Raw genomic sequence first — 27,215 nt, 5'->3', positions numbered from 1 at the left:
TCACCAGCTAATGAACTCTTTTAATAATCAGCATAAATGCCAGCACCATTGACTGTAAACTGTGGGTCCAGCTCAGCAAGCTTAACCATCTTAACTGCTTGGCACTTCAGCTTTTGGGCTTTGGGGGTAGGGCAAGCAGGGAGTGCCAGGGAGCTGGGAGGGATGAGTGGCAGCATCCTGGAGGGCTGGGAGTAGGAGGGCAGAGAGCGGCAACACTGTGGGCAGATGGGGAAGGACAGACCATCGGCATGCCTGGGATCTCTGCTGGAGTGGAGAGGCACCTCCCCTGTGGGGTGGAAGAAGAGACAGAAGGTCATGGAGAAGACATTCCATCTGGGAGCACAGGCTGTGGTTCCCTTGGTCTGGGGGGTTGGCTCGGGACCCACCTGGACCATAGACAGGGATTTTGTTGATGTTTGTCCCCTCCCTGGGGTGCTGGCCTCCAGCCTCGATCCTCACTTGGGGATGAGATTTGACCACCACCCTTCTGCCCTCTCCAGGGAGCCTTAGGTGTTCTGACCTCTGACCTTGCTGCTCCCCCATGACCTGGGAGCCTTCAGAACAAGGGTGAAGACTGACTTCCCTCCAGTGCCCCGTATTGCCCAGCTTGGGCCTCAGCACCTGAAGACCCTCAGTGAGTGCCTACTGAAGGGTGACCCAGATGGGCTCAGAGGCTCCCTGGGCCAGGGTGGGGACTGCAGGAGGCTGATGGGTGGGCCCCAGAGGCAGGAGCCCCAGTGGACCCTAAAGGCAGAGGGACCTGCCCCACTGTTTTGTGAGGAAGATGATCGAGACCCTCCAGGACAGACAGCAGTATCTGTCCATCTGTGGCATCCACTGGTCTGATTTTACTGTCATCTCTGCCCCTCCCCACATTGGGCTTGCAAAGGACCCCAACCTTCACCAAAGACCCCCAAAAGTGCCAGGGAGAGTGCCTGGAGGAAGAGTCTCCCCACTCCTTCATGCAGCACACCTGGGAGAAGAGAGACCACCCAGCCTCCCCCAGACCCCAGCTCACTTCCAGCAAGCAGTTTCTCAAAGACCACAGAAATTGCTTTTAAACAAAACCCACTCCTAGTCCCCAAGGTAGGCAGGCCTCAGCAGTAGTGGCCAAGAAAAGGCCCCCAGTGTGATCCTTGTCCACCATCCTTAGTCCCGCACCAGGGGCCACCATCTTGCTTGCCCACACAAACCTTCAGTCTTTCCTGTTTGTGAACTTTGAGCCTGTCAGGTGCCAAACACTGAGCAAAGTCTGAAAACCAAGGCTGTCCCTGCTCTTGGGGAAGTTCCCATTTTGGTGGCTGAATATTGGCCCCCAAGGATGACTAGGTCCTCATTGTGTGAACCCTAAATGTACCTTGTGGCAAAAGGGACTCTGCAGGTGTGGGGAAATGCAGGACCTTGAGATGGGGGGAGAATCCTGGACGTTCCAGATGGGCCCTAAATGTCATTGCAAGGCCCTTGTAAGAGGAAGGCAGAATGAGGTTTGACTACACGAGAAAAGCAGTAAGATGCTGGAAGCAGAGAGAGACCTGAAGATGCTACAGTGCCAGCTTTGTAAAAGGAGGAAGGGTCCATGGAAGACATGGAAAGAAGCTTTGGAAGCTAGAAAAGGCAAGCAACCAGCTTCTCCCCTATAGCCTCCAGAGGGAGGGCTGCCCTGCCAACCCCTTGATCAGCAAAGAAAAGCCATTAAACCACTGAGTTTGTGTAATTTGTCAAAGCAGCCATAGGAAAGTGACACACTTGCCCAGGATGGTCAGGCAGAAAACCCACGATAAAATTACAGACCCCCCAAACCACTGAAGAAAATGCTGGTTTTAGATTTCCAAGTATGTAGCCACTTAAGATTCATTGTGGATCTAGGAGTGACATCAGTAAGATGGTGGAGTGAGATGCTTCAGGTTCCATTTCCCCCAACTAATCTTCAAATGACAAGCAAAAACTGGCAGAACCATCTTCCTTAGAACTCTGGAAAATGTTTAAGGGTTGCAGTGATTGCATAAGCACTGAATCAAGGAAAAGGACACTAAAAACAGGAGGAAATCCTCATGGCACTGTTGCTGGCCTTCCTGTACCCCTAATTTTTCAGTTCAGTGTACGTAATAGTGTTCATGTGTGTCTGTGCCAATCTGTTTCATGGCATCCTGAAGGACTGAAGCAGGACACTCCTTTCTGGCTCACCATCCAAGGACTTTACCTGCTTGCAGAAAGAGCTCACAGACAGCTAAATCAGTCTAAGAACCACTGCCATCTTTGGAAAAGGATAAACAGCTTTAAGACATATGATGCAGTGTCACAACTGGAAGGAAGGACTATTTCCTAGAGAGAAATAGGATTTGGATCTGTGTAAATGGGGGAATTCCTAAGGACGAAAGTGCATGTGCAGGACAAGATTCATACTCATAAAAACTGGAGTGGATCCTGTGATCTTGCCTTGGTCTGTTTTTCAAGTCTATTTTTAGGAGGGCTGAACTCTGAATGACCACACCAACCAACCAACCGAGCCAATTTGTGTATACCTGGAAAGGATTTTTTGCTTGTTTGTTTTTGTTAGCTCCTTGAATTCAAGGAAATCTCTGCCATAAACTAGTTGGATACAAACTTAAGGAACAGAAAGTCTAGGGATTTAATTTCAGATTTAATGCATTAAACTATTAAAATACCCAGTGCACAACTGAAGATTACAAGCTAGACAAAGAAACAGGAATTGATGGCTCATTCATAGACACAAGATAAAACATCAGAAACCATTAACAAATAAGACTTGATTTTGGGCACCAAAGATTTCCATAAAGTGATCCTAAACATGCCCAAGGAGCTAATGGAAAACAAGGATAAAGAACTAAAGGATATCATGAAAATGATATATGAAGAAAATGAGAATTTCAATAAAGAGAAATTATAAAAAGGAACCAAACAGGATTACTGGGACTGAAGACCACAATAATGGAAATGAAAAATTCCTTTGATGGGCTCAAAAGCAGATTGGATCTAGAAGAAGAAAGAATCTGTGAATTTGAAGATAATATGATTGAAATTATTTAGGCTGAGGGACAGAAAGGAAAAGAATGAAGAAAAGGGAACTGAGAGACTAAGAGACTTGTGGGACATCAAGTGCACCACTGTATGCATAATGGGATTCCCAGAAGAAGACAGAGAGAAAGGGGCAGAGAGAATATTTGAAGAAGTAATGCATGAAGACTACCCAAATTTAAGGAAAGACATGCATATACACATCCAAGAATTACAATGAACTACAAACAGGATAAACTCAAAGTGATCCACAACTGCACATATTATAAAAGTGTTGAATGCCAAAGATAAAAAGAGAATTCTGAAAATGGCAAGAGAGAAACAACAAATCATGTACAAGGGAGACTCAAATAAGATTAAGTGCCAATTTCTCATCAAAAACCATGGAGGCAAGAAGGCAGCAGGATGACATAGTTTTGACTGTCTTTCAAAAATGAGGGAAGGATTAAGAAATTCCAAGATAAACAAAAGCAGAGGCAGTTTGTCACTTTTAGACTTACACTGCAAGAAGTACTAAAGGGAGTTCTTCAGATTGAAAGCAAAAGGTCACTCAACATTAGATCAGAACTGTATAAAATAAAGATCTCTCACAAAGCTAACTACATAGTTAATTATAAACATCAGTGCTTTTGTGTTTTTTGTTTATACTTCCAATTTTTACTTCTTACAGGATCCAAAATGCAAATACATAAAAGCAATGATAAACCTATGGTTTGGGACACAATGTATAAAGATATAATTTGTGACAACATAAAATAAAGGGTGGGAGTGGGACAGAGGGCTAAAGAACAGTTTGTACATGCTGTTAAAATTAAGCTGGTATTAAACTAAACAGGATTGTTAAAGATTTAGAATGTTAAATTTAAGACCCAAGATAACTACAATATATATCAGAAGAATATACATGGAAGAAAATGAGAAAGAATTCTAACTGGTTCAAGGTGAAAGGTCAAATAAATACAAAAGTAGGCAGTGATGGAAGAATTGAGGAACAAAAAAGGAATAAGAATTACAAAATCCAAATAACAAAATGGTAGAAGAAGATCCTGAAATATCAGTAGTTACTTTAAATGTAAATGGGTTTAAACTCTCTACATAAAAGGTAGAAATTGGAAGAGTGGATAAAAGCGCATGGCCCAATTATATGTGGTTAATAAGAGATTCTCTTTAAATTCAGACACAAGTAGGATTAGAGATCCAGTGTGGTTATACTAATAAACTATACTAATGTACCAATATACTGTACTAATATCTGATAAAACAGACAAAGTAAAAAACTGTTACCAGGATCAAAGGAAATACAGTACATATTGACAAAAGGGTCAATTCATCAAGAAGTATTCATCTGTGCACCCAGCAGCAGAGCTGCCAAATATGTGAAGCAAATATGGATAGATTTGAAGGGAAAAGCAGACAGTTCTTCATTAATAGTAGAAGACTTTCATATACCACTTCCAATAATGATTAGAATCTCTAGACTGAAGAGAATGGGTGACTTGAATAATAATACTCTAAACCAACTAGACTTGACAAATAGAGAATACTTCTCCCCCAAACAGCATAATACACATTATTCCCAATTGCATATGGATCTTACTATAGAATAGACAGTATCTTAGGCAATGCATTCACAGACATCATACCAAAAGCATGAGCAGCAGCAAGAAAAGAAAAATTAGATTAAATGGATTTCTTCAACATTTAAAACATTTGTGCATCAAAGGATATTATTGAGAAAGTGAAAAGACAATCTACAAAATTGAAGTAAACATTTGGAAACCATATAGCTAACTGGTAAGGGCTTGATATCCAGAATATATAAATAAATCCTACAACTTAACAACAAAAAGACAAACCACCCTATTAAAAAATGGGCAAAGAACTTGAATGTACATTTCTCAAAAGAAGATATACAATTGACCAATAAGCACATGAAAAGATGTTCAATATTGCCAACCATTAGGGAAATGCAAATCAAAACCAGAATGAGACACCATACCTTACACTCATTAGAATGGCTTTAATTAAAAAGAAAACAGAAAGTTACAAGTTCTGGCAAGGAAGTGAAGAAACAGGAACTCTCGTACATAATTGGTGAGAATGTAACATGGTGCAGATGTTGTGGAAAGCAGTTTGGTGGTTCTTCAAAAAGATAAACATGGAACTATCATACGACCTGGCAATCCCACTTCTAGGTATAAACTCCAAAGAACTGAAAGCAGGGAATCAAACAGACATTGGTACACCAGCATTCAGTGCACCATTATTTACCATAACCAAAAGATGGGAACAACCCAAGTGTTCATCAACAGATGAATGAACAAACAAAATGTGGTACATACATACAATGGATTATTATTCACCCTTAAAAAGGCATGAGGTTCTGACACATGTGACAACATGGATGAACCTTGAAGACAGACATTGAGTGAAATAAGCCAGAAACCAAAGGATAGATACTGTGTGATCCCACTTATATGAATTAAAACATGCAAAATCATAGTGACACAAATGAGAGTACATATTTAAAGGGGTGAGAGAAGAGGGAATGGGGAATTAAAGTATAATGGGTGTAGGGTTTCTGTTTGGCATGATGAAAACACTTTAGCAAATGATGGTGATGAGGGTAGCACAACATCGTGGATGTGATTCATGCCACTGAACGGTTTGCTTTGGAAGGGTTGAGAAGGGGAATTTTAGGTTGTATATATGTTACTGCAATTAAAAAAGAGAAGGAGAGGCTAAAAAGACAATGGCAATTAAATGCAATACATGATCCTGGACTGGACTTAATAATGGGGGAGAAGATGTCTAAAAGAACATTATTTGGACACTTGAAAAAATTGGAATATAGACTAAAATCCACAAATGTTTGGCACGTACACATTACACTATAGAAAGAAGCACTTTACAGAAATTTCCAATGATCATCCTGGCAGTGAGTACAAACATGGGCTCTGCAGCAGGACAAGCCTGGGATCAATTTTAAAGTTCTGCCACCTCTCTCCATCACCTGTAATGCAGAGCCCACCACTAAACGTCAGAACCTCAGTGTCCACATCAGGGAGGTACAGAACAGTGACCGCTTTGTGAACAAGTAGGCAGGTGGGCCCAGAAGTTAGGTTCCAGCCCCAGGCCAGTGGACAGCTGAACTGATTGCTTCCTGGCTGTAAAATGTCAGGGAAGTTACATAAGTTTTTAGAGCCTCAGCAATGTAGTTCATGCATGATTTCAAAGCAAGGATAGAGGAAGTTTCTTTACAACCTGGTAAAAACCAGTTAGGGTTGGCCAGAAAACACTAGGGGTGGGATAAACTGCCTCCCACTCCTGTGCCCCGAGTGTCCCACCAGGGCCCATCTCTCAGATGGCATAAAGCCAGCAGGCCCACAGGGCTAGACGTGCACGGGGAAGGGACAGGAGCCAGGACCACTAGAGCCGATGGCCTCCATTCCCCAGAGACTGCAACAAAGAGCAAGCTGGTGGCCACGTCAGACCCTGCCTGGATGCACCCAAGCCCATTCCCCAGGGCTGGACCCTCTGTCCTGGCAGGGGCTGGGCACAGCTTCCTGACCCACCCATGGGCGACTGTCATGAGTGAAAGGCACTGGCAGGGGCTGTTCCACCCGCAGGGAGCCTCCCACGCCTGCTCACCATCTCGGACGAGGGCTTCATCGTTTGCACTGGTTCACAATCTTGATTAATAAGAAACCACAGGCGGTCCTGCTCGCCCTGCAAAGAAGACGTGGCGTGAGGAAGCTGCAGGCATGGATGGAATGTCCGGAAAGCATCAGGGACCCCTGGCTGGGCCCCAAGAACACGCACCAAGTCCTGGGGGCAGGAGCCTGGCAGCCAGGGTGTTTGCGGGAAGCAGGGGCAGGGGGAGGGGGTCACTGTAGGTCACAGTCTTAGAATCTGGAACAAAACTATTTTTGTTGGGGAGAGGGGAGAATTCAGGGGCTCCTTTTAGAGGACAAGTTCAGAAATTGGAGGAGCTACATGAGGAAGGATGAGGGGTTCCTGAGGGGGAACATGAGAGGGGCATGGGGGTCTGGGCAGGAGCTCAAGGAGGGGGAGGGAGGCCTGAACAGGGGAGGGGCTGACCAAGGAGAGGGGCAGGTGGGAAGAGGTGAGAGGTCCATGCCCGGCTCTGGGGCAGGTTCCTGACCCTGGGGGTGGAGAAAGAGAGAGAACAGTCCAGAAAGGAGCCTGGGCCAGGGGAGGACACAGCACCTTGGGGGGCCTGACCCGGCCAGGGCAGGGGGTGCCTGTGCCCTGCAGGCTGGAGCAGGTCACCGGGTCAGGACAGGGGCAGGGCTGGCTGTTCTGGGGCCTTCCGGGGCCCCAGGGGAGCGAGCAGCCCAGGAGGGAGCACTGGGTGGGCCACAGAGCAGACGCAGGAGCCGGACAGGGGGAGGCCGGGCCAGGCAGAGACTCGGGTCTTGCCCCCTCCACACCAGCCACCAGGGCCCTCTCCAGCCACACCGCCCCATTCCCTTCAGCCTGGCTGAGCTCTCCTGACCCGGGGAGGGGGTGGGTAGCACGTCCTGGGGACGGGGGTCCCTGGTGGTGAAAGGCTTGGACGTGGGTTCCCAGGTCACACACCCCAGCTCAGGTCACTGGGGTTTGGGGCTTCTCCCCCTGGGCCCCCCTCCAGGCAGCCCTGGTCCCCGTGTCACCGGCCATGAGGCCAGCAGCCGGCTCTGGGCCTCACTCTGCCTTAAAGGGCCACGGTCAGGGTCGGGCAGCCAGGACACTTCTGGAGAGTAGTACGGATGTTGGCAATGGCTGCTCAGGACTTCTCTTTATTTCTCTGACCCGGTCAGCCCTCTTTGTGATTCGTCTGTTTTCCCTCCACCCACTGGCCTGAGTTTGAAACCTGAGCCACCGCAGAGCTGAGGACTACAGCACCTGTGGGCCTGCTGCCAGCACCCAGAGACCAGGTGGGGGTGGGGGGAGCCAGGCCCTGGGCACCCTCGCAGCACCTGGGGGCTCAACCCTCCTGCTTTGGTCCACCCCCGGCCCCCAGCCCCCAGGGATAGAGTCAGGCACCCAGGATACTCGCCTGCCCCTAGCACAGCCTTCCGGCCAGGCCTGTGCACCCTGAGCCATCACCCTCTCCCCTGCCCCAGCCAGGAGTGAGGGGCACCCTCCTACCTCCGTGTGCCTTGAGCAGCTATTTCTGGAGCATCCACAGCAAGGGAAAATCATGATGGGACACTGCGGCCCGCACACTTTCTCCTGGGAAGAGAAGCACAGTCATCTGTCTGCTCCTGGTTGATGGAGCTGGGGTGACCTGGTGCAGCCACTCAGCAAACATTTGTGAATGAATGAAAGAAAAACTGCACGAGGTGTGAGGGGCCCGGGATTCCCATCAAGTAGCCCCCAGGCCACAGTGAGCACCCTCTGGGGCAAACAAGCCAACCCCTCTGGCCTTGCATGTGTGGCTCATCCCCCAAATGCCAGCAAATCTCCCCTCTCCCCTCTCCCCTTTCTCCTCCTGAGGCCCCCCTGGTGGCAGGGGCTTTGCCTTGAGGCTGTGCCCTGTGCTGGGGACTGAATCATGCACCCCAGAAATGAGGTGTTCCAGACTCCATCCATGTTCCTCTGGGGGCAAGCCCATTTGTAAATAGAAACTATGAGGTTACTAGTCAAAGTTGGCCACAGAGAACCTGTGTGGGCCATTGCCCAAATTACTGGAGGCCTCATAAAGAGAGGACATTTGGACTCCATCAGTCAGAGGAAACCCAAAACCAGAAGTCAGCGGAAGCCATGGGAAGAGACCAAGGACACAGCCCTGTGGCAGGGGCAGAGAGGCCAGTCAGGGAACCCCAAGGATGGCGGCAAGCAAGCACCAGGATGCTACAGACTCCAGGAGGAAGCATGGCCTGGCGAGACCTTGATTTTGCCTTCTGGTCTCCAAAACCCAGAGAAACTAAATTCCTGTTGAAGCCAACTGGAGGTGGTACTTGTCATCGCAGCCTCGGTAAATGAGGACACCAGGTCCTGGGTGCTGCCAGGGGTTCGTGCACGGGCAGGTGACTCCCCTGCAGCCACCAGATGGTCTTTGAAAGGTCTGATTCCCAAGGTCCATGCTGGGCAGCTCCGGGCAGCACGGCCTGCTCAGAGCAGAGCCCGGGTCCCACAGCCCAGTCCCCTGAACCTGGGCCCCTGATCCTGGGTCCCCTGGGTGGGTCCCCCTCACATCTCTGTGCTAGGTAAGGTTGCCTCACCCTCCTCAGCCCTGCAGGCCCTACAGGCTGACCCCAGCCAGGCCCCTCCACCCTACCAGGGGACAGGGATTAAGGCAAGGACACAGCAAGAGCCAGGAGCCTTTCCCTGCCCCTGGCACCGTCCTCTTTTTTCTGGCTCCTTGCACAGGGAAGTAGCCGCTCCTGGGTCAGGGAGTGCCAACATCTCTTCAGGCTACTGGAAGGCTCAGTGCACAACAGACCTGCTCACAAGAGGATGGCGGAGCCAAGACTTACCTTAGGCGGTGGTGGTGGTGGTGGTGGTGGCTTTTTGAGCTAGAATGATAAAAAGACAGAAATTTGCCCTCAGCATCTGCGGGCAGGATGGGAACCTGGTCTGGAGCCACAGGGCAGACCATAGAGCAGAACACAGGTTAGAGCACAGGGCAGACCAGGGTTAGACCACAGGTTAGACCACGGGGCAGACCAGGGTTAGACCACAGGTTAGACCATGGGGCAGACCAGGGTTAGACCACAGGTTAGACCACGGGGCAGACCAGGGTTAGACCACAGGTTAGACCACAGGGCAGTCCAGGGTTAGACCACAGGTTAGACCACAGGGCAGACCAGGGTTAGACCACAGGTTAGACCATAGGGCAGACCAGGGTTAGACCACAGGTTAGAGGATGGGGCAGACCAGGGTTAGACCACAGGTTAGACCATGGGGCAGACCAGGGTTAGACCACAGGTCAGAGCATGGGGCAGACCATCATTAGACCACAGATTAGACCGTGGGGCAGCCCAGGCTTAGACCATGGGTTAGACCATGGGGTAGACCAGGGCTAGAGCACAGGTCAGACCACAGGGCAGCACAGGGTTAGACCACAGGTTAGATCAGGGTTAGACCACAGGTTAGAGCATGGGGCAGACCAGGGCTAGACCACAGGTTAGACCACGGGGCAGACCAGAGTTAGACCACAGGTTAGAGTATGGGGCAGCACAGGTTAGACCACAGGTTAGACCACAGGTTAGACCAGGGTTAGACCACAGGTTAAACCACAGGGCAGACCACGGTTAGACTACAGGTTAGACCACAGGCTTTGGTGTTTAAACCTTGGCTTATGATGCCTATGGTGCTGTGGATAGCAAGGGTGCCCCTGAGCCTCAGTTTCTCTATTTGTCATGGGGACCTGGAGGGCTGGGTGCACACCAGGCAGGCTGAGGGGCCCAGTCCCTGATGGAGGCACAGCACCCAGCAGGGTCATTGTCAGCCCAAGCATCTTGTGGAGACGGGATGATAAAAAGACAGAAACTTACCCTCAGCATCTGCAGGCAGGATGGGAACCTGATCTGGAGCCACAAGGCAGACCATAGAGCAGAACACAGGTTAGAGCACAGGGCAGACCAGGTTTAGACCACAGATTAGAGCATGGGGCAGACCAGGGTTAGACCACCCACCCCGTGTAGCCCTCACAAGCTGTGATCCCTTCGGGGACAGTCCCCTCCCAGGCCTTCCCTCCTCACAGCTCCTCCTGAGCAGAGACCGACTGCATGTCCTCTGTGGGTGCCCTCCCCTGCACACCCTGCTCTCTTCTTTCTTCCTCCAGCTCTCGGGGAAGGCTCCTCCCAGACCCACTCACAGACTTCTGACCCCTGACCCCAGGAGCACTCATCTCTGTCCCCGTGCACCTGCTCTGCTCCACACTGACCACTTGCCGCCCCCCCAGGAGGGTTGAGTGTCCCCATCACCTACCGTCCAGACCCCAGACTGTGGGCACCGGGACAGGCCTGGCCCAGAGGGCAGAGCATCCTCAGGATGCCCCATGGCAGCCAGGAAAGGAGGCTGGGAGCTGCCCAGGTTCCCTCTGGGCTCCAGTGTGGGGAGGACAGAGCCTGTGCTTCGGGGGGCTCCTGGGACCACCTGGCAGCTGGCAGGACTTGCCCCCGGGGTAGGGGGCGGCTGAGGAGGGGCACTCACCAGTCTGGACTCGTAACAGGTGATGAACAGCATCAGCAGCACGGCCAACAGCATGACCATGGCGGCGACCAAGTAAATCTGGGTGTATTTGTTGGACAATTTGGTCACAATCACCATGGGAGCCATGGTGGTAGTCGTCGCCATGGTCGTTTCAGGGTAAGGCTCGAGTGGGTCTGTTGCGGGGGTCTTTGGTGAGGTCTTGGTGGTAGGGGGTGCTCTGGTGCTACGGAGTCTTCTGGTGCTGCGGACGGGGGCAGGACTCTGGTTCTTTCCCTGTGGAAGGGCCACGGTCACTGTCCAGCTGGCCGGGCAGAGAATGGGGGTGGCCGAGGGCTGGGCTGGGTCTGGGTCCCCTCCAGGCTCCTACCCACTGGCATTCCACCTGGATCCTCTTCCCCTCAGGCTGCCCACCACAAGGGACCACCAGGGTCCAGGAGGCGAGGGCCGGGTGCCCCAGATCGTGGACACTGACTCCGACCCTGCTCCAGAGCCCAGCAGGGACCGTCTAAAGGACCCAACCCCAAGTGTACACCTTGGCTGACAGTGGAGGGGGTTGTGAGGACACAAACGGTACAGGGACACAGATGGGTGAGGGACAGGTGGCTGGAGGTGGCTGAGAGGCCTGGCATGGACAGCAGGCCCTCTCCGCATGTCCCACAGCCCCTCCTGGCTCTGCAGCCTTGGGTGATGCTCCTCGGGCCCACTGAGCCTCAGGGTCCCTCCCTCCCTGGGGAAGAGGCCGGCCCTGCCTGGAGGGCTCCTGGGAGGCTGAGGGAGGGTCCACAGGAAGCAGATGCTGAGCCAGGGTGTGGGGGGCTTAGGAAGGGGCAGGCTTCTCATCATGGTTATTCCCCATCAGGGGCCTGGGGCTGCCCACCAGGGGTGAGGGGTAGGGAAGACCCCTCCAGAGGCAGGCTGCCTGCGGGGAGAGCCCCGGGAGCCCCAGCCCCAGGGTGACCCCTGCCTCTGTACAGGTGTGGGTCCAGGGCAGGCTGGGGGTCCTGCTGGGCAGGGTTGGGGATGCAGTTTGCTGGTCTGTGAGCAGGTGAGCAGGGACTAGCGAGGGAGGCACGGGGGTCTGTGTGCGGGTCGGGAATTGTTAGCTGCTCTTTGTGTCTCCAGGGCTGGTCCTGGGCCCAGGGCAATGGTGTCAGACCCCCTGTCCTCTGCCCACTCGCCCCAGCCTCACATTCCCTCACCCAAGGGTGGCTGCTTGGGTGTGAGACGCCCACCGGACATGAGCTCCAGAGCCCCTTCCTGCCCAGGCACCTCCTCCAGAGCTGAGCCCCAGTCCCTCCCCTCTGACGTGCTGAGCCTCCCGTCCAGTGCAGGGCAGAAACTTCCTGCAGGGCTCAGGGACAGTGAGCAGAGGGGGATGGCTGAGGAGCCCGGGAGAGGAGGAGCCGGGCACATCTGCACGATGGCAGCGGGCGTGGACCACACAGGCCCGGGAGGTGGGCGAGGGCCGGGCCATGGCAGGGGCACCAGCTCATAGCTCTGCACAGCCTGGGGGGCAGGGTTCAGCGGGGGCCCCTCCTGGAGCCCTGGGCCCTGGACCCTGACCTGGAGGGGTCAGCTCTGGGGCCCTGCGGGGTGAGGGGCTGTCATAGTTCTGGACTCTGGGTCCTGGGGTCCATGTCCCACCCCATCCACTCACCCTGGCAGCCAGCCTGCCCCCTAGGGTGTGTCCACAGCCAGGGCCGGGCTCCCCACTGGCCCTAGACAGCAGCTGCTCCACCCAGATACTCACACAGAGTTGGCTGGTGAATTTGAGGTTATTGGCAAAGAAGGTTTGGCCTTTGTTCAGGCTGATTTCAACAAAGATTTCCCTAAAGCACAGAGAGGGCAGAGGTGACAACCAGGTCTCACCCTGGGCCCCAGCCTTGGCCCACAGCTCTCCTGGATGCACTGAATTTACTGATAAGGCATCTGGGGCTGGTGAAGAGAGGACAGGAGGGGTGAGAGCTCCTTCCCCAAAGCACAGGGCCTTCAGACTGGCAGGGGAGGCCCAGAGGGACATGGGTGGCCCGAGGAGCCCACCAGGCATCTGATGGCAAGTGTGGCCACACGTGGATGGGGGCACAAACTCCACCCACCTGGCTCCCACCCATGAGGGTCCCCAAGACTGTGGCACTTACTCTCCAGCTTCCTCCAGTTCAACTCCAGGGCAAACTATGGCTTTCTCTTCCACAGAGATTGCTGTTTCATCTAAAAGACAAATCACATGAGAAGAAAGTCAGTGCACACATCAGTCCATTTGTCCATCACCTTCCACCTGCCCTCGGCAAGCTGAGCTGACACTGACAGGTGACCAGTGTCTGCTCCCAGCCTTCATCTACTCAGAGACATTTGGGGATCCCTGGCCTTGCCCCAGCTGCTGGGCAGTGGATGGTGTTTAACAGAAACCAGCAAGCAGAAAGCTGTTCCCCAGGGAGGAACATTCTAGAGAATGGATGGGGAGACAATCAAATCAAATCAAATCATAAGCAAAATAAAAGTCAGAAAGTGAAAACTGCTGTGACAACAATGAAAACAGGGAAGACACAGAATGGAGGTGAAGGGACAGCTCCTTAGAATGTGTTGCCAGCCCTTCCTTTCATAGGGACAATTTCTCATTAGGAGAACTTAGGATATTTGCATGTAAACTGATGTGATGTCTGGGATTTGCTTCAAATAATCTGCAGTGGGGGTGTCGACCACACCAGCTGGCTGTGGGCTGATGATTATTGAAAGGAGGTGATGGGCGCTTCAGGTTCAGTACACAATTCTCACAACTTGTGCATGTTGTTGAAACTTGCATTAAAAATTGGGCCTCTCTGAGGAGGCAATGCTTGCTCTGAGCCTCATGGGTGAGGGAACCTCCAGGGAGGAGGAAGGAAACTTCCAGGCTGTGGCAGTGGCACACGCCAAGGTCCTGAGGTCCTGACTGGTCCTGCTCGTGCAGGAGAGGAGGCGGCGAGTGTGGATGGGAGTGTGGGTTTTATTCCAAGGACAATGACTCTGTCCAGGGCCTGAGAGAGTCCGGATGTGGTCTGGATATAAAGGCAGCAGGACTTCTGATGGCTGGATGTGGGGGGACGCAGAGGAGCCAGGGGGATGTCCAGGGCGTGAGCAGAGGACTGAGAGGTCGGAGCTGCCCTTCCCTGTCACGGGGAAGCCTGAGACAGGAAGGGGCTTTGGGTTAGTTTGGTTTTGCCTTTGCTTCTGGTTTCTCTGGGGGTTTGGGAGTCGAGACACATGAGGCCCGGAACAGTCCAATAACTTGTCGGATGGGGCCTGCTCAGTCTGTAGCCCACACACATTCATGACCCCTGGGCTGGGGTCAAGGGGCAAGCGCCAAGCTGCCTTGTGGCACAGACTCAGCTCCCAGTTCTCTGCTCCCGCCTCGTGCTTCCCTGGGAAGCTGGGACGACTGGCCTCGGAGGCCTCAGGGTTCCTGCCCTCTGGGATTCCAGAGGCCAGTAGGTGCCCAGGCCCCCGCCCCTGGAGGAGCCAGGACCTCCACTACCCAGAGGCCAGGTCCACAGCTCTGCCCTGGGCCTGAAGGTGAGCCACGGCATCCACCTGTCTGTCTGCAGGAGGCAGGCCAGGTCCCCATGCCCTGCACCCCATGAGGGGTGAGCTGAGAGCTGATGGGAGCCGCACTGCCCACTCCAGCTGCAGGGCACACTGACCGCGGCCGGCCAGCCCTCCAGACGCTCTCAGCGACACCCTCCTGCAAGGAGAGATGATCTGAAAGTGGTTCTCTTAAAATGGTTAAAAAGAGGCTTGTTTCAAAATGCTCAGAAATGCTCGCTAATTTGGAGACTGGCCTCCAGGTGTTCCTTCCTGGATGTTTCACCTTTAAGCCACACAGATCACATTTTAAACAGAAGTCCCCAGTTATAACCCCAAACCTTAACGTGTTATAGTCTTTTAACTGTAGGGGTGTCTTTAAAGAACTAATAGTTCTCCTGAGGAAACATTTGTGGGACATGACAGTTTCTTCATTTCCACTTTAGTTTCCTTTTCTTCTGTCAAAGTTGAGAAAAATGTGTGCATGTCAGCAGTAGTTATCTTTGGGTGTGGGACTGGGGTCCTATTTTGCTCTATATTCTTTTTTCTGTTCTATTTCTGCTGCATCAGTTTTGTCATTAAGAATTTTTAATAATCGTCCTTGTTTTTCTCCTTTCTACCACAGATCAGGGCTGTCCTCAGCAGCACGGTCGTTTCCCGGGGGGGACACCCGTGGCCCCTCAACCGTCAGCTCAGCCGTGACTCCATCATCTGAGCGCTGCTGGACACTAATCTCCAAAGCCAGGTCTGAGGACAGGTTCTGCCCTAAGGGGTGGGCGGGCTGGGGTTAACCTGAAAGAGGGACCTGAGGGGGTGGGGTTGGCTTGCAAACATCCGCGGTCTGGAGCAGCAGAGCAGGGCTCTGCAGGCACCCACCTGCCTGGCTGATGGCTCGGGGGCTGCTGGGAGTGAGTGACCGGCCAGCCGGGCTACCAGGGAGGAGGCTGTCCCCGGATTAGCTCATCAAACCAAAGTCTTCAGTTGCCACATTTACAAACCTTCTTTCCATTGTAGAAACAGCACATGCCAAAGTCAGAAAACGTGCAACAGAGAGATGAACTTTTACATTTTTCTTCTATAGTCTGAGTTTTTTGAAGTGTTTTCCCAGATGCGTTAACAAGAGGAAAGTGAGATCAGAAACTAGACGAATCCTCCCTGGTGCATCGGAGCTCCTGGTGATGTGCCTTGGATGCAGCTGCAGACAGCCCAGGCCCTGCCTGTGTGCTGTGGCCATGTGCCAGGACTGCCTGCAAGGGACAGCAGTGACCCCGGGGTGGGCACAGGGATTGCCAGCCTCTGGGACAGATCCAGACACATTCCTGGGGTGGTCAGGGGCCTCCGGCGGCTCTGGGGCCTCTCGTCACAGGAGCAGGAGCCGCCTCTGTGTCCACATCACCTGGGGCCACATCCAGCTCGGCCAGCCCTGGCTGGGGGGCCTTGGACAGACCCTTCAACCTCCCCTGCCCCAGTTCCTGATCCACACACAGGAATCCCCATCAGGTGGCGGTGAGGACTCTTGGAGCTGGAGCGTCCCCAGCACTGGGTGCTCTGCTGCTGTGGGGAGTCCTCTGCTGCTTCTGGCTCCCAGGATTAGGGGGTGCTGGATCCCCATGCACCCTGGGAAGGTGTAGGTAAAGGGGAATGGCATTCTGAGGCTGCCACTGATGCTGCAGGGTGGTGGGCCAGTGGTGAGCCCCCCCACTCTCTCTGCTCACAGAGAGGAACAGAGACACTGAAGAGGGCTGGGGATGGGAGTGGTTCCAGGTCGACCGGATGGCCCCAAGAAGACCTCAATGGATAGAAAGATAGAATCAGAGTAAATGAATGTCTTGAGGGGCCCACTGGGGGAGGAGGGTGATGTGGGAAGTTCCCCAGCCCTGGCTCTGTTGAAGCCCACCCCACCTCAGCTCTGAGACACCACCGGCCTGGACTGTCAGCTTCCTCAGGCCCCTTGCCCTCCATGGGACTTGCCTGTCACCTGGGTTCTGTTTTAAGTTTTTACAGTTATTAAGCTCTTGAGCACACCTTGCATTCTACATTCGTGATCTTGTTTTGTTAGTGCAATTACTCTTGGCCCCATTTTACAGGAAAGAAAACAGAGGCTCAGAAGGGAAGGCTTCATCGGGTCTGGGCCTCTGATGCTGGAGCCCAGGCCTGGCAGGGGCTCCTTCTCTCAAGTGGGGACAAACAGACCCGCCCTGGACATGCTACCACCAGGCAAGGGGCAGAGCCTGGATGCCAACGATTCCCGCCAGCAAGGGAGCTGCGTCCTCCATCCCTGGCTCTCAGGGAGGACACCCTGGGAGGGCAGCCCAACCCCTGCAGCCTGCCTCGGCCGAGAGCTCAGCCCTGCTCCAGATGCTCCAGTGCACTGGGGATTAAAACTCCCCTCTTAACAGATGAGGTGAAAGGCTGCTAGTCCCCCCAGCCTGGTCTGTACCCCACTTGCCCACACTGCCTCCAACCCCACCATGTCCACAGTGAGTGGTCAAACAGGGTTGGAAGACTTGGCTGTCTCGGCAGAAACGTGGCCTTGTGTGGGACCGTTTGAGACTCAGAGGCATCGAGGCAGGTACTCACCTGAAGAGGTGCCATCACTAAACTTAAACCTACAGATAACAGATTTTTTGTTCTGGGTGTTCTGAAGGCCGCTTCCTCGCACCATCACTGCATATTCTCCTGCAAGGACAACATGGCATAGGCTTATGAGGAAGAGTTCTGTGCTGTGTTCCCTCTGGTCCTGCCATTCAGGCCAGGCCACCCCCAAAGGATGTCCCAAGGGAGGCAGGAAGGAAGCAGCTGTGTGGGAAACCACCTCCATGCATCCTCACTGGGAGGGGGCTGGGCTGGCCTCGTGCCCGGGGGGTCCTCTCACCACCACCTGACTCATGGAGCCCCTGAAACGTGCCCTGCCTGGCCCCTCCCCAGGGGCAAGCTCAGCCACTGTGTTCTGACCCTGCAATCCCACAGGGTTCCCTAAAGCCATGGGGTGAGGCAGTGGACTCAGCCAGGCCTGGCCTGGCAGGTGAGAAAGGAGCTGACAAGGAAGGCCCAAGGCACCCCTGTCTCATGCCTGAGCTGGGCACCCAGGCCTGGAGGCTGGTGGGACTTCTAAACACTTAAGGGCTCTTCCCACTCCCTGGCATTTGGTGCCCAGGGCAGCCTGGAGGCACCTAGGACCCTGCTCAGGAGAATCTGTCATAGAAGGGGCCGTCCTGTCTCACTGAGGCTCCAGAACACTGGGCATGAAGTCAGCCCCATCTCTTCCTGGCCCACCGGGGACCATTCCCAAGCTCCTGATCAGGCAGCTGGGGCCTCCCTGGGCTTCACCCCAAGGCAAACACTGCAGCAGATGTAGGGAGGGGAGCCGGTCCCTGAGTGAGTTGACTGGTGCTCCACACCTGTCTACCGGAACCCCATTCCACTCCACAGCGTTGCCTCCTGACCCAGGCTGGCTTATTCCAGCCCCAGGGCTTGAGGGGCCCCAGGGAAGTGAACCTGGGGGGTGCTTCCTCCCATACCCTGCCTGATCTAGGACCTGACAGTTCTGATCCTCCTGCCTCCCTCCCTTCTGCCTCTGCCCCCCATCTCTCCAGAGCAGAGGTTGCAAATTCCAGATCTTCAAGGACAGAGGCATTCTTGGTCATTGGGCCAAAGCTGGCCTGCCAACCTGGAATTTGCAACCTCTGCCCTGGAGAGAGTTCTTTAGGTTTTAAAGTCTTTTCAAAATATCGGTGGCCCAACTAATAACTTGGACATTTTATCGAATAATCCAGATTTCTGGATTTTTTTTGGAAATGGGAACATCTGGCCTCAGTGGGTTTGCATTCCTGCATTTTGACCACTGTCCAGGGCATGGGCTGTCCCTGCTTGGACCCCGTGCTGAAGCACCTGCCTTCACACCAGGATTCCCATGTGGATGGCCAGTCTTCATAGGCTTGGCCTGGCCCACTCCCTTTGCTCGTGGAAGCACTTGGTGGCAGGGACACTGCCCTGGGAGGCTCCTGAGCCATGGGGGAGCAAGGGGGAGCTCCAAGGGCCATGTTGCCCAGGTGGCTTGTGCGGAGAAGTCCCACATGTGGGCCTCCAGGGCAGAAAGAGTGTTGCTCCTCAGTGGTGGTCTTAGCCATCAAGGTGCTAAAGGCACAAAGCATCTTCTGGATGGTCCTTCCCTTCTCAGCCTTCTTCAAGGCCCCTCTGCCCGTAGTTGGACACAGGCTCATCTTTGCCCTGGAGGGAACACTGAGCCTGTTTCTCCTGCACAGGATGCTTTTTGACCAGCTGACCCAGCCCAAACTGTGAAGGGATGCCCCTTCGTCTCATGGAGACATCCTATGAGTATTTATTGAAAAGAAGCATTTTGAAAGGAAAAACTGGAATTTAACAAAGCATTATGAGACCATATAGAGCCAGAGAAGGGAAAATTCAGCTGCTTTCATGCAGAGAAATCGGGCTTTAGGTGAGGCAATGGGAGCTAAAGTAAGCCTTTGTGCCACAAACAAGAAGCCAAGAGGAACCAAAAATGGGCAAACCTCTGCCAGGCCAAGGCCTGTTCATCCAAAAGAACATTCTACACTTCATGAGCATTTCCCACATGTGGGTCTTTTCACAAACATTCTTCCCTAAACCTCGCAACAACCCTGTGAACTAGGCATCACTATCTCAATTTTTCATAGAGGGAAACTGAAGCTAAGAGGGCTTTCCAACCAACCACGATGGCGGCATGAGATGCTCTAGGGTTCTGTTCTTCAACAGGATCTATGAACAACTAGCAAAAACTGGCAAAGCCATTTTCCTCAAGCTCAGGAAAACTGTTACACAGTTGCAGTAAATGGGAGTGCACCAAATCAGGGAAATGGCAACTTAAAAACAGTAGGAAAAGCTGCTGGCACTCTTGCTAACCCCTCTGCCATCCCCTTTCTGGCTCATAGGCTACCTGTGAGGTTCTCTGTATCAAGTCTGGAAAGAACAGGGTAACCCCTATGTGCATACTGGGCTGCATGTGTGCATATACCAGTGTGATAGGTGGCAGCATGAAGGTCTGAATCAGGACACTCCTCTCTGCTTCACTGAGCGAGAACTTGCCCTGCATGCAGAAGCAGCTTGTAGGCAGCTCAGGCAGTGTAGGAAACAATCAAATCTCAGCAGCCTGGGGTGAAGGATTACTGCCTTCAAGAAATACAATAGAGCTTCCCAGGACTAGAAAGACTATTTCATAGAGAAAAAGGGGGGAATTCAGATCCCTATATATGGAGGAATTCGTAAGGCCCACAAGCACATACCCAGGAAAAGACACATGCTCAGGAAAGTCTGGAGAGGGCTCTGTACTTTTGCCCTAGACTGTCCTTTAGGTTCACTGTTAGGAGGGCTAAATTCTAAAGGGGAGCCCCAACCAATGCAGAGACTATTTGCAAAGATGGTGAAAGGTGTATTTTGCATTTCTTGGCTTTTTATCAGCTCCTGACATTCAAGGAAATCTAAGTCACACTAATAGCACTATACAAACTTAAGGGATAGCTCAGGGACTAAATTCCAGAGGCAATATGTTAAAATATAAAACATCAGAAAACATCAATGAAGAAGACCAGACTTTGAACATACCAAACACTTTTTAAAAATGGTTGAAGGGCTGAAGCAAAACATGGACAGAAGAACTGAAGGGTATATGGAAAACAATATATGAACAAAATGAGAGTTCCAGTAAATGGATAGAAATTATAAAAGGGAGTCAAATAAAACACTGGATAGAAGTGTACAATAAGGGTGTACAATAAGGGTGAAATTAAAAATTAAAAAGTCCCTAGAGGATTTCAACAGCAAGGAGTGGCTGGGTTTGGAATGGCACCAGGAGTGAGATTCAGAAGCTTCTGGCTAGCCACAGGCTGTCAGGACCACAGGGCTGCCCAGGCCAGGAAACAACCGGTTTCAGACAGGAGAGAGAATGCTCAGAACCCACCTCAAAGCCCCTCCAGGGTGCACTCAGAACACACAGCATGGGTCGGTCCCACACATGGCAGGTGCAGGAAGCCAGACTCTGGGTATCTGTGGGGAGGCTCAGACAGAGGAAGCAAAATCCCACAGATGTTGCTCTAGGTGGTGGGGGCAGGGAGCCTGGGGGGTCCTGAAGGGCTTTTCAGGGAGGCAGGTGATGCTCTGTGTCTAGACTGTGTTTGGGGTTACACAGGGGTTGCCTCCATCAAATGCACCATTTGGTCCTCTTAGGGTGTGTGCAGCTCACGGAGAGAGCTGAGAGCAGACATGGTCCCTAGTGGAGGGCAGCAGACCCACGGGATTAGGGAGAAGGAGCACGTTGTCTGTCACCCATGGAGTAAGGCATCACAAGCTAGGATGGGGTGATAAGAGAGAGGTGGATAGACATGTGATAAAGAAAATTGGGCAAGAGCAAAATCCAGGACCCCCTGAACCACCTCAAGTCTTCTGATACAGGACATCCCCCCAGCCCCCAGACCCCCAAAAGTGTCTCCCAATGCAGGACCTGTTCACCCAACCCACCTACAAACCTCCCAAAGCAGGACCCCTGTCTACACAAAATCTCCCAGAGCAGGATGCCGCTGATCCCCTCCACTTTCCCTACTGCAGGATGTCCCTTCCTCCCACTTGCACCCCTGGGCACTGAAGCCCCCACATACCTCCTCCATTCCTCACACTGCAAGCTACAGGGGCAGAACACATGAGGAATCAGACAGCTGTCACCAACAGCTGGCTCAGCTGGAGGCTCTCCTCAGATCACCTTACGCCCCACAAACCGGGTTCCAAACTCAGCCCTGCAATCTTGGGATTGGGGGCACAAATCAGAGCCCTGAGAGAAATATGAGCACCAGCTCCCATTCATTAATCAATCAACTCCAAGAGACGAGGCCAGGCACCCCAAAATCTACCATCTCAAGCCCTCAACCCCAGCCCTGACAGTGGGCATTTGGGTCCCTGTTTGAAAGCAAAACCAGTGCCCCCAGAGCAGGGCCTGTGCTCCAGGCTGCACCCCATTAGGAGCAGAGCCCAAGAGGTGCGAGGCTCTGTGGGAGCCCCCAGCCCTGCAGCAGAGCCCCTGCCGCCTGCATCTGAGCCCCAACGCTGCCCCTTGCTGCACGTGCTGCTACCAGGGGAGAAGCCTGCTGCCCTTTCTCTCCAGCAGCTTCCAGTTTACAGAGCACGGTGGTGGGAAGGTGCATCCCCCACACACAGACTCGGGACAAAGGCCCTGCACTAGGAGGTCCCCTCTCGCGGCCCTGGGCTCGGACATCCAAACAGTTCCCGGTCTCGGGAAGGCGCTCGGGATTTCACCTTGAGGGTGATGGGAGCTGCCGGCTGTTTTCTGGGTGACCTTTGTCGGCTAGGGAGGGCCTCCTTTCCCATAGGCTGAGAAGAGGCATCATGCTGGATGTGGGGCTGTGTCCAATTCTTTTCTTCATCCACTGAGATGATTATGTTGTGTTTTCCCCACTTTTCTGATGTTGAGACTTGCATTGAGTTTTCAAATGCCCACTCAGTTTTGCATGGCTGGGGTGATTGCTAATTGTTCTTGATGCTCTGTCCTTACATGTTCCTGGATTCCACGTGCTAGTGTCTCGTCAGGGTTTTCTCAGTACACTTTTCCTTTCTAATTATTTTTAATTAAACATTTTATTTTGAGAGGAAATAAAGTACTTACACACACATCACACAAACACCCTCAGAGTCCACATAGAAATGAACACCTACATGTACACTCACACACCACACACATTCACACACCACACACATGCAAACAACACTCACACACACAAACACATGATGATGCATGCACACTCACATGAATGCACACCTACAAACAACACACACATAGGCACACATACATGCACACACACCTAGGTGTATCCACACATATGCGCATGCACACATACACATGTACCCATACACAGATATACACACTCACACATACATATGCAACAAAATAAAAACATAAGCACATGCACGTAAGTATGCACACATGCATATACATCCACACAACACATTGACACACATCAACACATTATATGTACACACATAAACACCTAGAAAGGCACATATATGTGCACACATACGTGCATGCATACACTTTCACCCATTCACATTTACACACACATGCACACATACACACACCTCTGACTATGGCTGTGACTCCTCAGCTCTTACCTCCTACACAAGCAGTGGAAGGCTCCAAAGATGTAAGAGAAATGCAGCTCTTTTCTGCAAGCTGGAATGTAGAGTGGGGTGGGAGGGGCAGGGGGTGTGATTGGCAGGAGGCATATGAGAAGCCCCTCCTCACTTGCAGCTTCTCACACCCATCCCCCTCCTCAAATCCAGCACCCACTCACCCGGTCAGTGATGCCTTGCAGGGCACTGAATCCTCCAGTCACTCCAAGCGCGTGGTCCTTTGTGTCTGCAAAGCCTTCCAGCTACAAGGGAGAGGAGGTGGTTTGGACCCAGAGCCAGGGGATTGAGGGGGGCAGCTGGGTCCACACACAGGAGACCGTCTGTGGCCACCATGTCAGGAGCCCAGGGAGTGTTACACTCGAGGACTAGATCCTCCCGTCTGCAGCAGAACCCACTCAAGGAGTGGCAAACTCCTCCACCCTCATCTGAGAGGGCACATTTGACCAAGCCCGTGGTTACCACCTTCTGCAGTGGACATGAGTGGCCCTAAATAACTGGGTGGGTTGCAGTATCATCCCGGGGCACTCTGGGAAAGCAGCCTCTGATACTTTCCCCCAGCCGGGCTCAAGGGTGGCTCGCTTACCTGTGATTGGTCGTAGTCTTTGACACCCACGCCATAAACAGTTGCCCCCATGAACCGAGCCCTTTGTGCCTAATAGAAAGAAGGCATTAAGTATAATGCACCAAAATAGACGCAGTAAAATGCATGTAACCATAGATTGTACTCACTTCATACTTGGTTTCCTCGTATGGTCCTGGCTCTAAGGTTCCATGTGTAAAGGCAATTATCATGCTGGAAACCATCTTACCTGCAGGACAAGCAAGGAGTGTCTGCATCAGGAAGGGTACCAGGGGGGCACCAAGTAGCCACAGGCTGCCAGGAGCATGGGGATGCCCATGGCAGGACACGGCCCAGCACCCCCAACACCATGTCTGGGTGGGCCAGGTGTGGGCAGCTCCCTGGGAGACACAACCACCAGCTGTCCAGCTCCTGCTGGCTTTGCAGCAGAGCCCTGGAGTGAGAAGGGCCTCAGCCCAGGGCCCACTTTGCAGACAAGGAGACTGAGCCCATTGTGGGCCCCTCTGACCTGCTGCCCATACCCTCCCCATCACCAGATGGTACAACCTATGTCAGGATGGGAAACTGAGTTTTTATAAGGCACCAGAGCAGCAGCCAGACTCTCCCGTGGACTGTGTGCTGCAGGGCTCAGGGCAACAGAACCCCAAGGCTGGGCAGTGCCTGGGGGATTCCTGCCAGTGTCCTGGGGCCCAGGACCCCTGGCCAAGGCCCTTGACAGAGGACCACATGCCAGCTCAAGGCCTCTCCAAAAACAGGCACATCACCCCTTACAGAGCTCAGAAGCCTAAGCTTAGGCAGGTCGGCCCTGGTCTGAGGACAGCTGTTCACTCGGTCGGAGACGCAGTCACAGGGTGATGGGGAAAGGAGCCAAAAGCTAGAAGGGCAACTCGGGGGAGGGTGTGGTCAGGAAAAGGTGAGCACCCAGAATGCTTTTCTGCAAACCAAAACCTAAGTCTGCTCAGGGTCTCCGTGGCTGCCTCCTTTGCTTTTTCATGCTGTGCAATTGCAGGGCACCCAAGGGACACGGCCTCGCACGGAAGCACCTCCTGCTTATGAGACCACAACCCACAGGCCAGACCTCGTTTGGTCCTCATACGTCACGAGAGGCGGCACTTCCTTGTCCTCACTGCACAGATGAGGAATCTGTAGCTCCAGGAGGTTAAGGAACTTTCTCCAGCTCAGAGCTAGAACGTGGCTGTGGTGGGACTGGAACCCGGACTTTACCGGCCCCCAAACCTGGCTTTGCCCTCTGCACCTGGGACGCCGAGGTCCGGGAGCCACTTACCTCCCTGGATCTGCTCCTCAATCTGCTCATTTGCCTGCAACAAAATGAAAAGGAGAAGAGGGATTAGATGAGCCAAGGAATACGCCAAGAACATTATTATAATCTGGAAGAATTCTATGAGCTCTAGTAGTCTGTACCCGCTTAAGTCCCTCCTGCAGGTAGCTAGGTCCTCCAGGTAAGATCTTTTTGAGTTCCACAAAACTTTGCTCAATTTTTTTCCTGAAAAAAAAACAGAGAAAAGGGTGTTGACATGGGGGTGTTGGTTAACAAAATTGCTCTGAATGGGCAATCAAGGATATGGGGGTGACTGACCTGGGGCACACTGCTCTGGCTTCCCGACCCTGGGCTGGTCAGCACAGTGGGGCCTTGCTCTGCTGTCCCCATGGGCCCAGCCTGGCTTGGGGGAGCTCATCCCTGCCCCTCAGCCCCCAGCCCCCACAGGCCCCACCCGGGGCCCTGCCTCAGATATCCCCGGTCAGATTGGGGAATGTTCCACAGCTTTGGAGTGGTGAGTCAGGGCCCATGGGGAGGGCTGAGTTTAGAAAAGAACCTCCTGCTTATCCGGGCCCCCCCTCTCACTGCCACAGACCCCTGAGGTGGACTCAGTCCCACTGGCTGCTTTCCCCTCAAGTCAGTGCTAGGGGAAGGAGCAGACATGCTGAATCAGAGTGCCAGGGCCCTGGGGTTCCTGTGCTCCTCAGAGGAAAAGGCCAAATGCTGGGAGCAGTGAGTCCCCTGGGCTGCCAGTGCAAACCTCTCAACTGCTGTCAGAGCAGATGTGCAGGTCAGGGCAGGCAGGGCTGGACCTGGGGACAGGGGCTGGGGTCAGGCTAATCTGACATGATGTGGTGGAGCCGGCCCAGCCAGGCTGGCCCCAGGCCAGGGGCAGAGGGTTGACTGCAGTGGGGGGAGAGCTCAGGGGCCCCAGCCCAGCTGAGGAGGTGAGGGGGCCTTGTCCCAGGCCCCTGGAGGAGAAACCAGGCCCCACCCTACCCAGCACCAGCCTCCTCACCTCCTCACCCCCAGCCCTGCCAACCTCTGCCTGCAGCACCCTCAGAGCTCTAGGCTGAGCAGCTCCTCCCTGGGGCTGCCCTGCAGGCAGGTCTGCAGGCTCCTGCTTCCCGGAGCTAGTCTCCCTCATCTTGAAGACACTGGCATCCCCAGTGTCCCTCTTCCTGGTTCTCATTCTCCTGACAGCACCAGAAGGGCCTTTCCAGCTCCTCTGCACTCTGGCCTTCTGCCCCCTGGCTCCACCGCACCCCCTCCTCCCCTTGGGGCTGCCTCCTGCTTCCCCTGCAGCCCTGGCTTCTCTCCAAGGTGCTGAAGCGCTCCCTGCATCCCAAACCCGGGCTCCTCCTGCAGGCCGAAGTGTCCTCACCTCTCTTTTGGGCCTCCCACTCTGCATTGGGTGCCAGGCTCTTGTGTCCCTGAGTGCCCTGAACCCTTCAGGGGATCAGGTGCTCCAGGAACCCCATTTCCTCAGCCCCTGTGGGGTGCCTACGATGGCACTTACCTGTCTGAGGTGAGAGGCATGAAGGTGGTGCCTTCAGTGGAATACAAGATGAAGGACATCCGCAGCTTTGGGCTGGGGAGAAGCACCAACTCGTGAGAAGCCATTCACACAGCTGGAAATAACACCAGCAAAGCAGCCAGGCCAGGGACACAGGCCAATTACCTGCTCCACACCCTGTCTCTTCCATTTCATGACCATTCCCAGACCAGCTAATGTTGTTAATTTAGTGCAGGATTTCGAGGGCTTTTATGCAGAAGAGGGTACCAGGATGAAAACCTCTCCATATGTAGACTCCCAACACCCCGTAAGACACATGTACACACCCCTACACACACACACACACACACACACACACACACTTACAGTGACATCCAGACCTGCTCTCTGTCCCTGAGGGCCCCAGCATGTTTTCCTTCCACCGTGATATTATTTGTAGCTTCATCCCTCCTCTCCTCCCCCCCATCTTCCCCTCCTCTTGCCTACATCCCAAACTAATTATTCCCCCTTTTAGGGAGCAGGTCAGGGACATCCCTCCCTTTCCTTGCCCACTCCAGTCTTGAACAAGCTCTTTAACAAACTCCACCCCTCCCCCAGGATGCACCACCCCTCAGCGATGACAGTGGACAGTCCAGTGGGATCTGTCCTCCATTCCTATCCAGAGCCCTGGGCTTGGGACTCCCTCTTGAGTGTCTTGCAGGCCCCCAGAGTCAGTAAGGGATGTGCACTCTGCCTGTCAGAGGACAGGCATCCCACAGCAGAGAGAAGGCTGTCAAAAGGAGAGGACATACTTCTTAAACTTATTCACTAGATCTTCAAAAAAGACATAGAAATCCATCCAGTGGTTGTTCACACTGCCCGATCTGCAGAGAAGAAAAGATGGGTCAGGG

The 27,215-nt window shown here is 53.2% G+C and overlaps 1 protein-coding gene and 1 long non-coding RNA gene across 6 annotated transcripts; one reads left to right on the top strand and one right to left on the bottom strand.

The window, feature by feature from the left end:
• Positions 1-27,215, bottom strand: LOC119512411 (anthrax toxin receptor-like). Of its 3 annotated transcripts, XM_037807051.1 has the most exons (17): positions 27,117-27,215; positions 26,329-26,400; positions 24,953-25,034; positions 24,816-24,849; positions 23,680-23,759; positions 23,534-23,602; positions 23,112-23,192; positions 22,930-22,990; positions 17,338-17,436; positions 13,341-13,410; positions 12,953-13,031; positions 11,203-11,475; positions 10,542-10,574; positions 9,522-9,560; positions 8,191-8,274; positions 6,688-6,765; positions 1-286 (listed from the first exon to the last, which is right to left on the bottom strand). In XM_037807051.1, exons 1-17 carry the CDS (start codon positions 27,161-27,163, stop codon positions 107-109), a joined length of 1,461 nt encoding a protein of 486 aa, XP_037662979.1. In that variant the 5' UTR covers positions 27,164-27,215; the 3' UTR covers positions 1-106. The 3 variants fall into 3 exon arrangements, with proteins under 3 accessions (XP_037662979.1, XP_037662980.1, XP_037662981.1); XM_037807052.1 differs by lacking the exon at positions 10,542-10,574; XM_037807053.1 differs by lacking the exon at positions 17,338-17,436.
• Positions 230-21,093, top strand: LOC119512412. Of its 3 annotated transcripts, XR_005212374.1 has the most exons (4): positions 230-634; positions 15,383-15,502; positions 15,772-16,573; positions 16,845-21,093. It is a non-coding gene; the product is annotated as an uncharacterized LOC119512412 (long non-coding RNA). The 3 variants fall into 3 exon arrangements; XR_005212372.1 differs by having other exon boundaries at positions 15,772-21,093; XR_005212373.1 differs by lacking the exon at positions 230-634 and adding an exon at positions 13,009-13,509 and having other exon boundaries at positions 15,772-21,093.

Source organism: Choloepus didactylus, chromosome 17 (genome assembly GCF_015220235.1).
Source record: "Choloepus didactylus isolate mChoDid1 chromosome 17, mChoDid1.pri, whole genome shotgun sequence".
NCBI classification, from domain to species: Eukaryota; Metazoa; Chordata; class Mammalia; order Pilosa; family Megalonychidae; genus Choloepus; species Choloepus didactylus.
The sequence above is the reverse complement of the archived record's forward strand: the minus strand, read 5'-3'. Positions and strand labels throughout refer to the sequence as shown.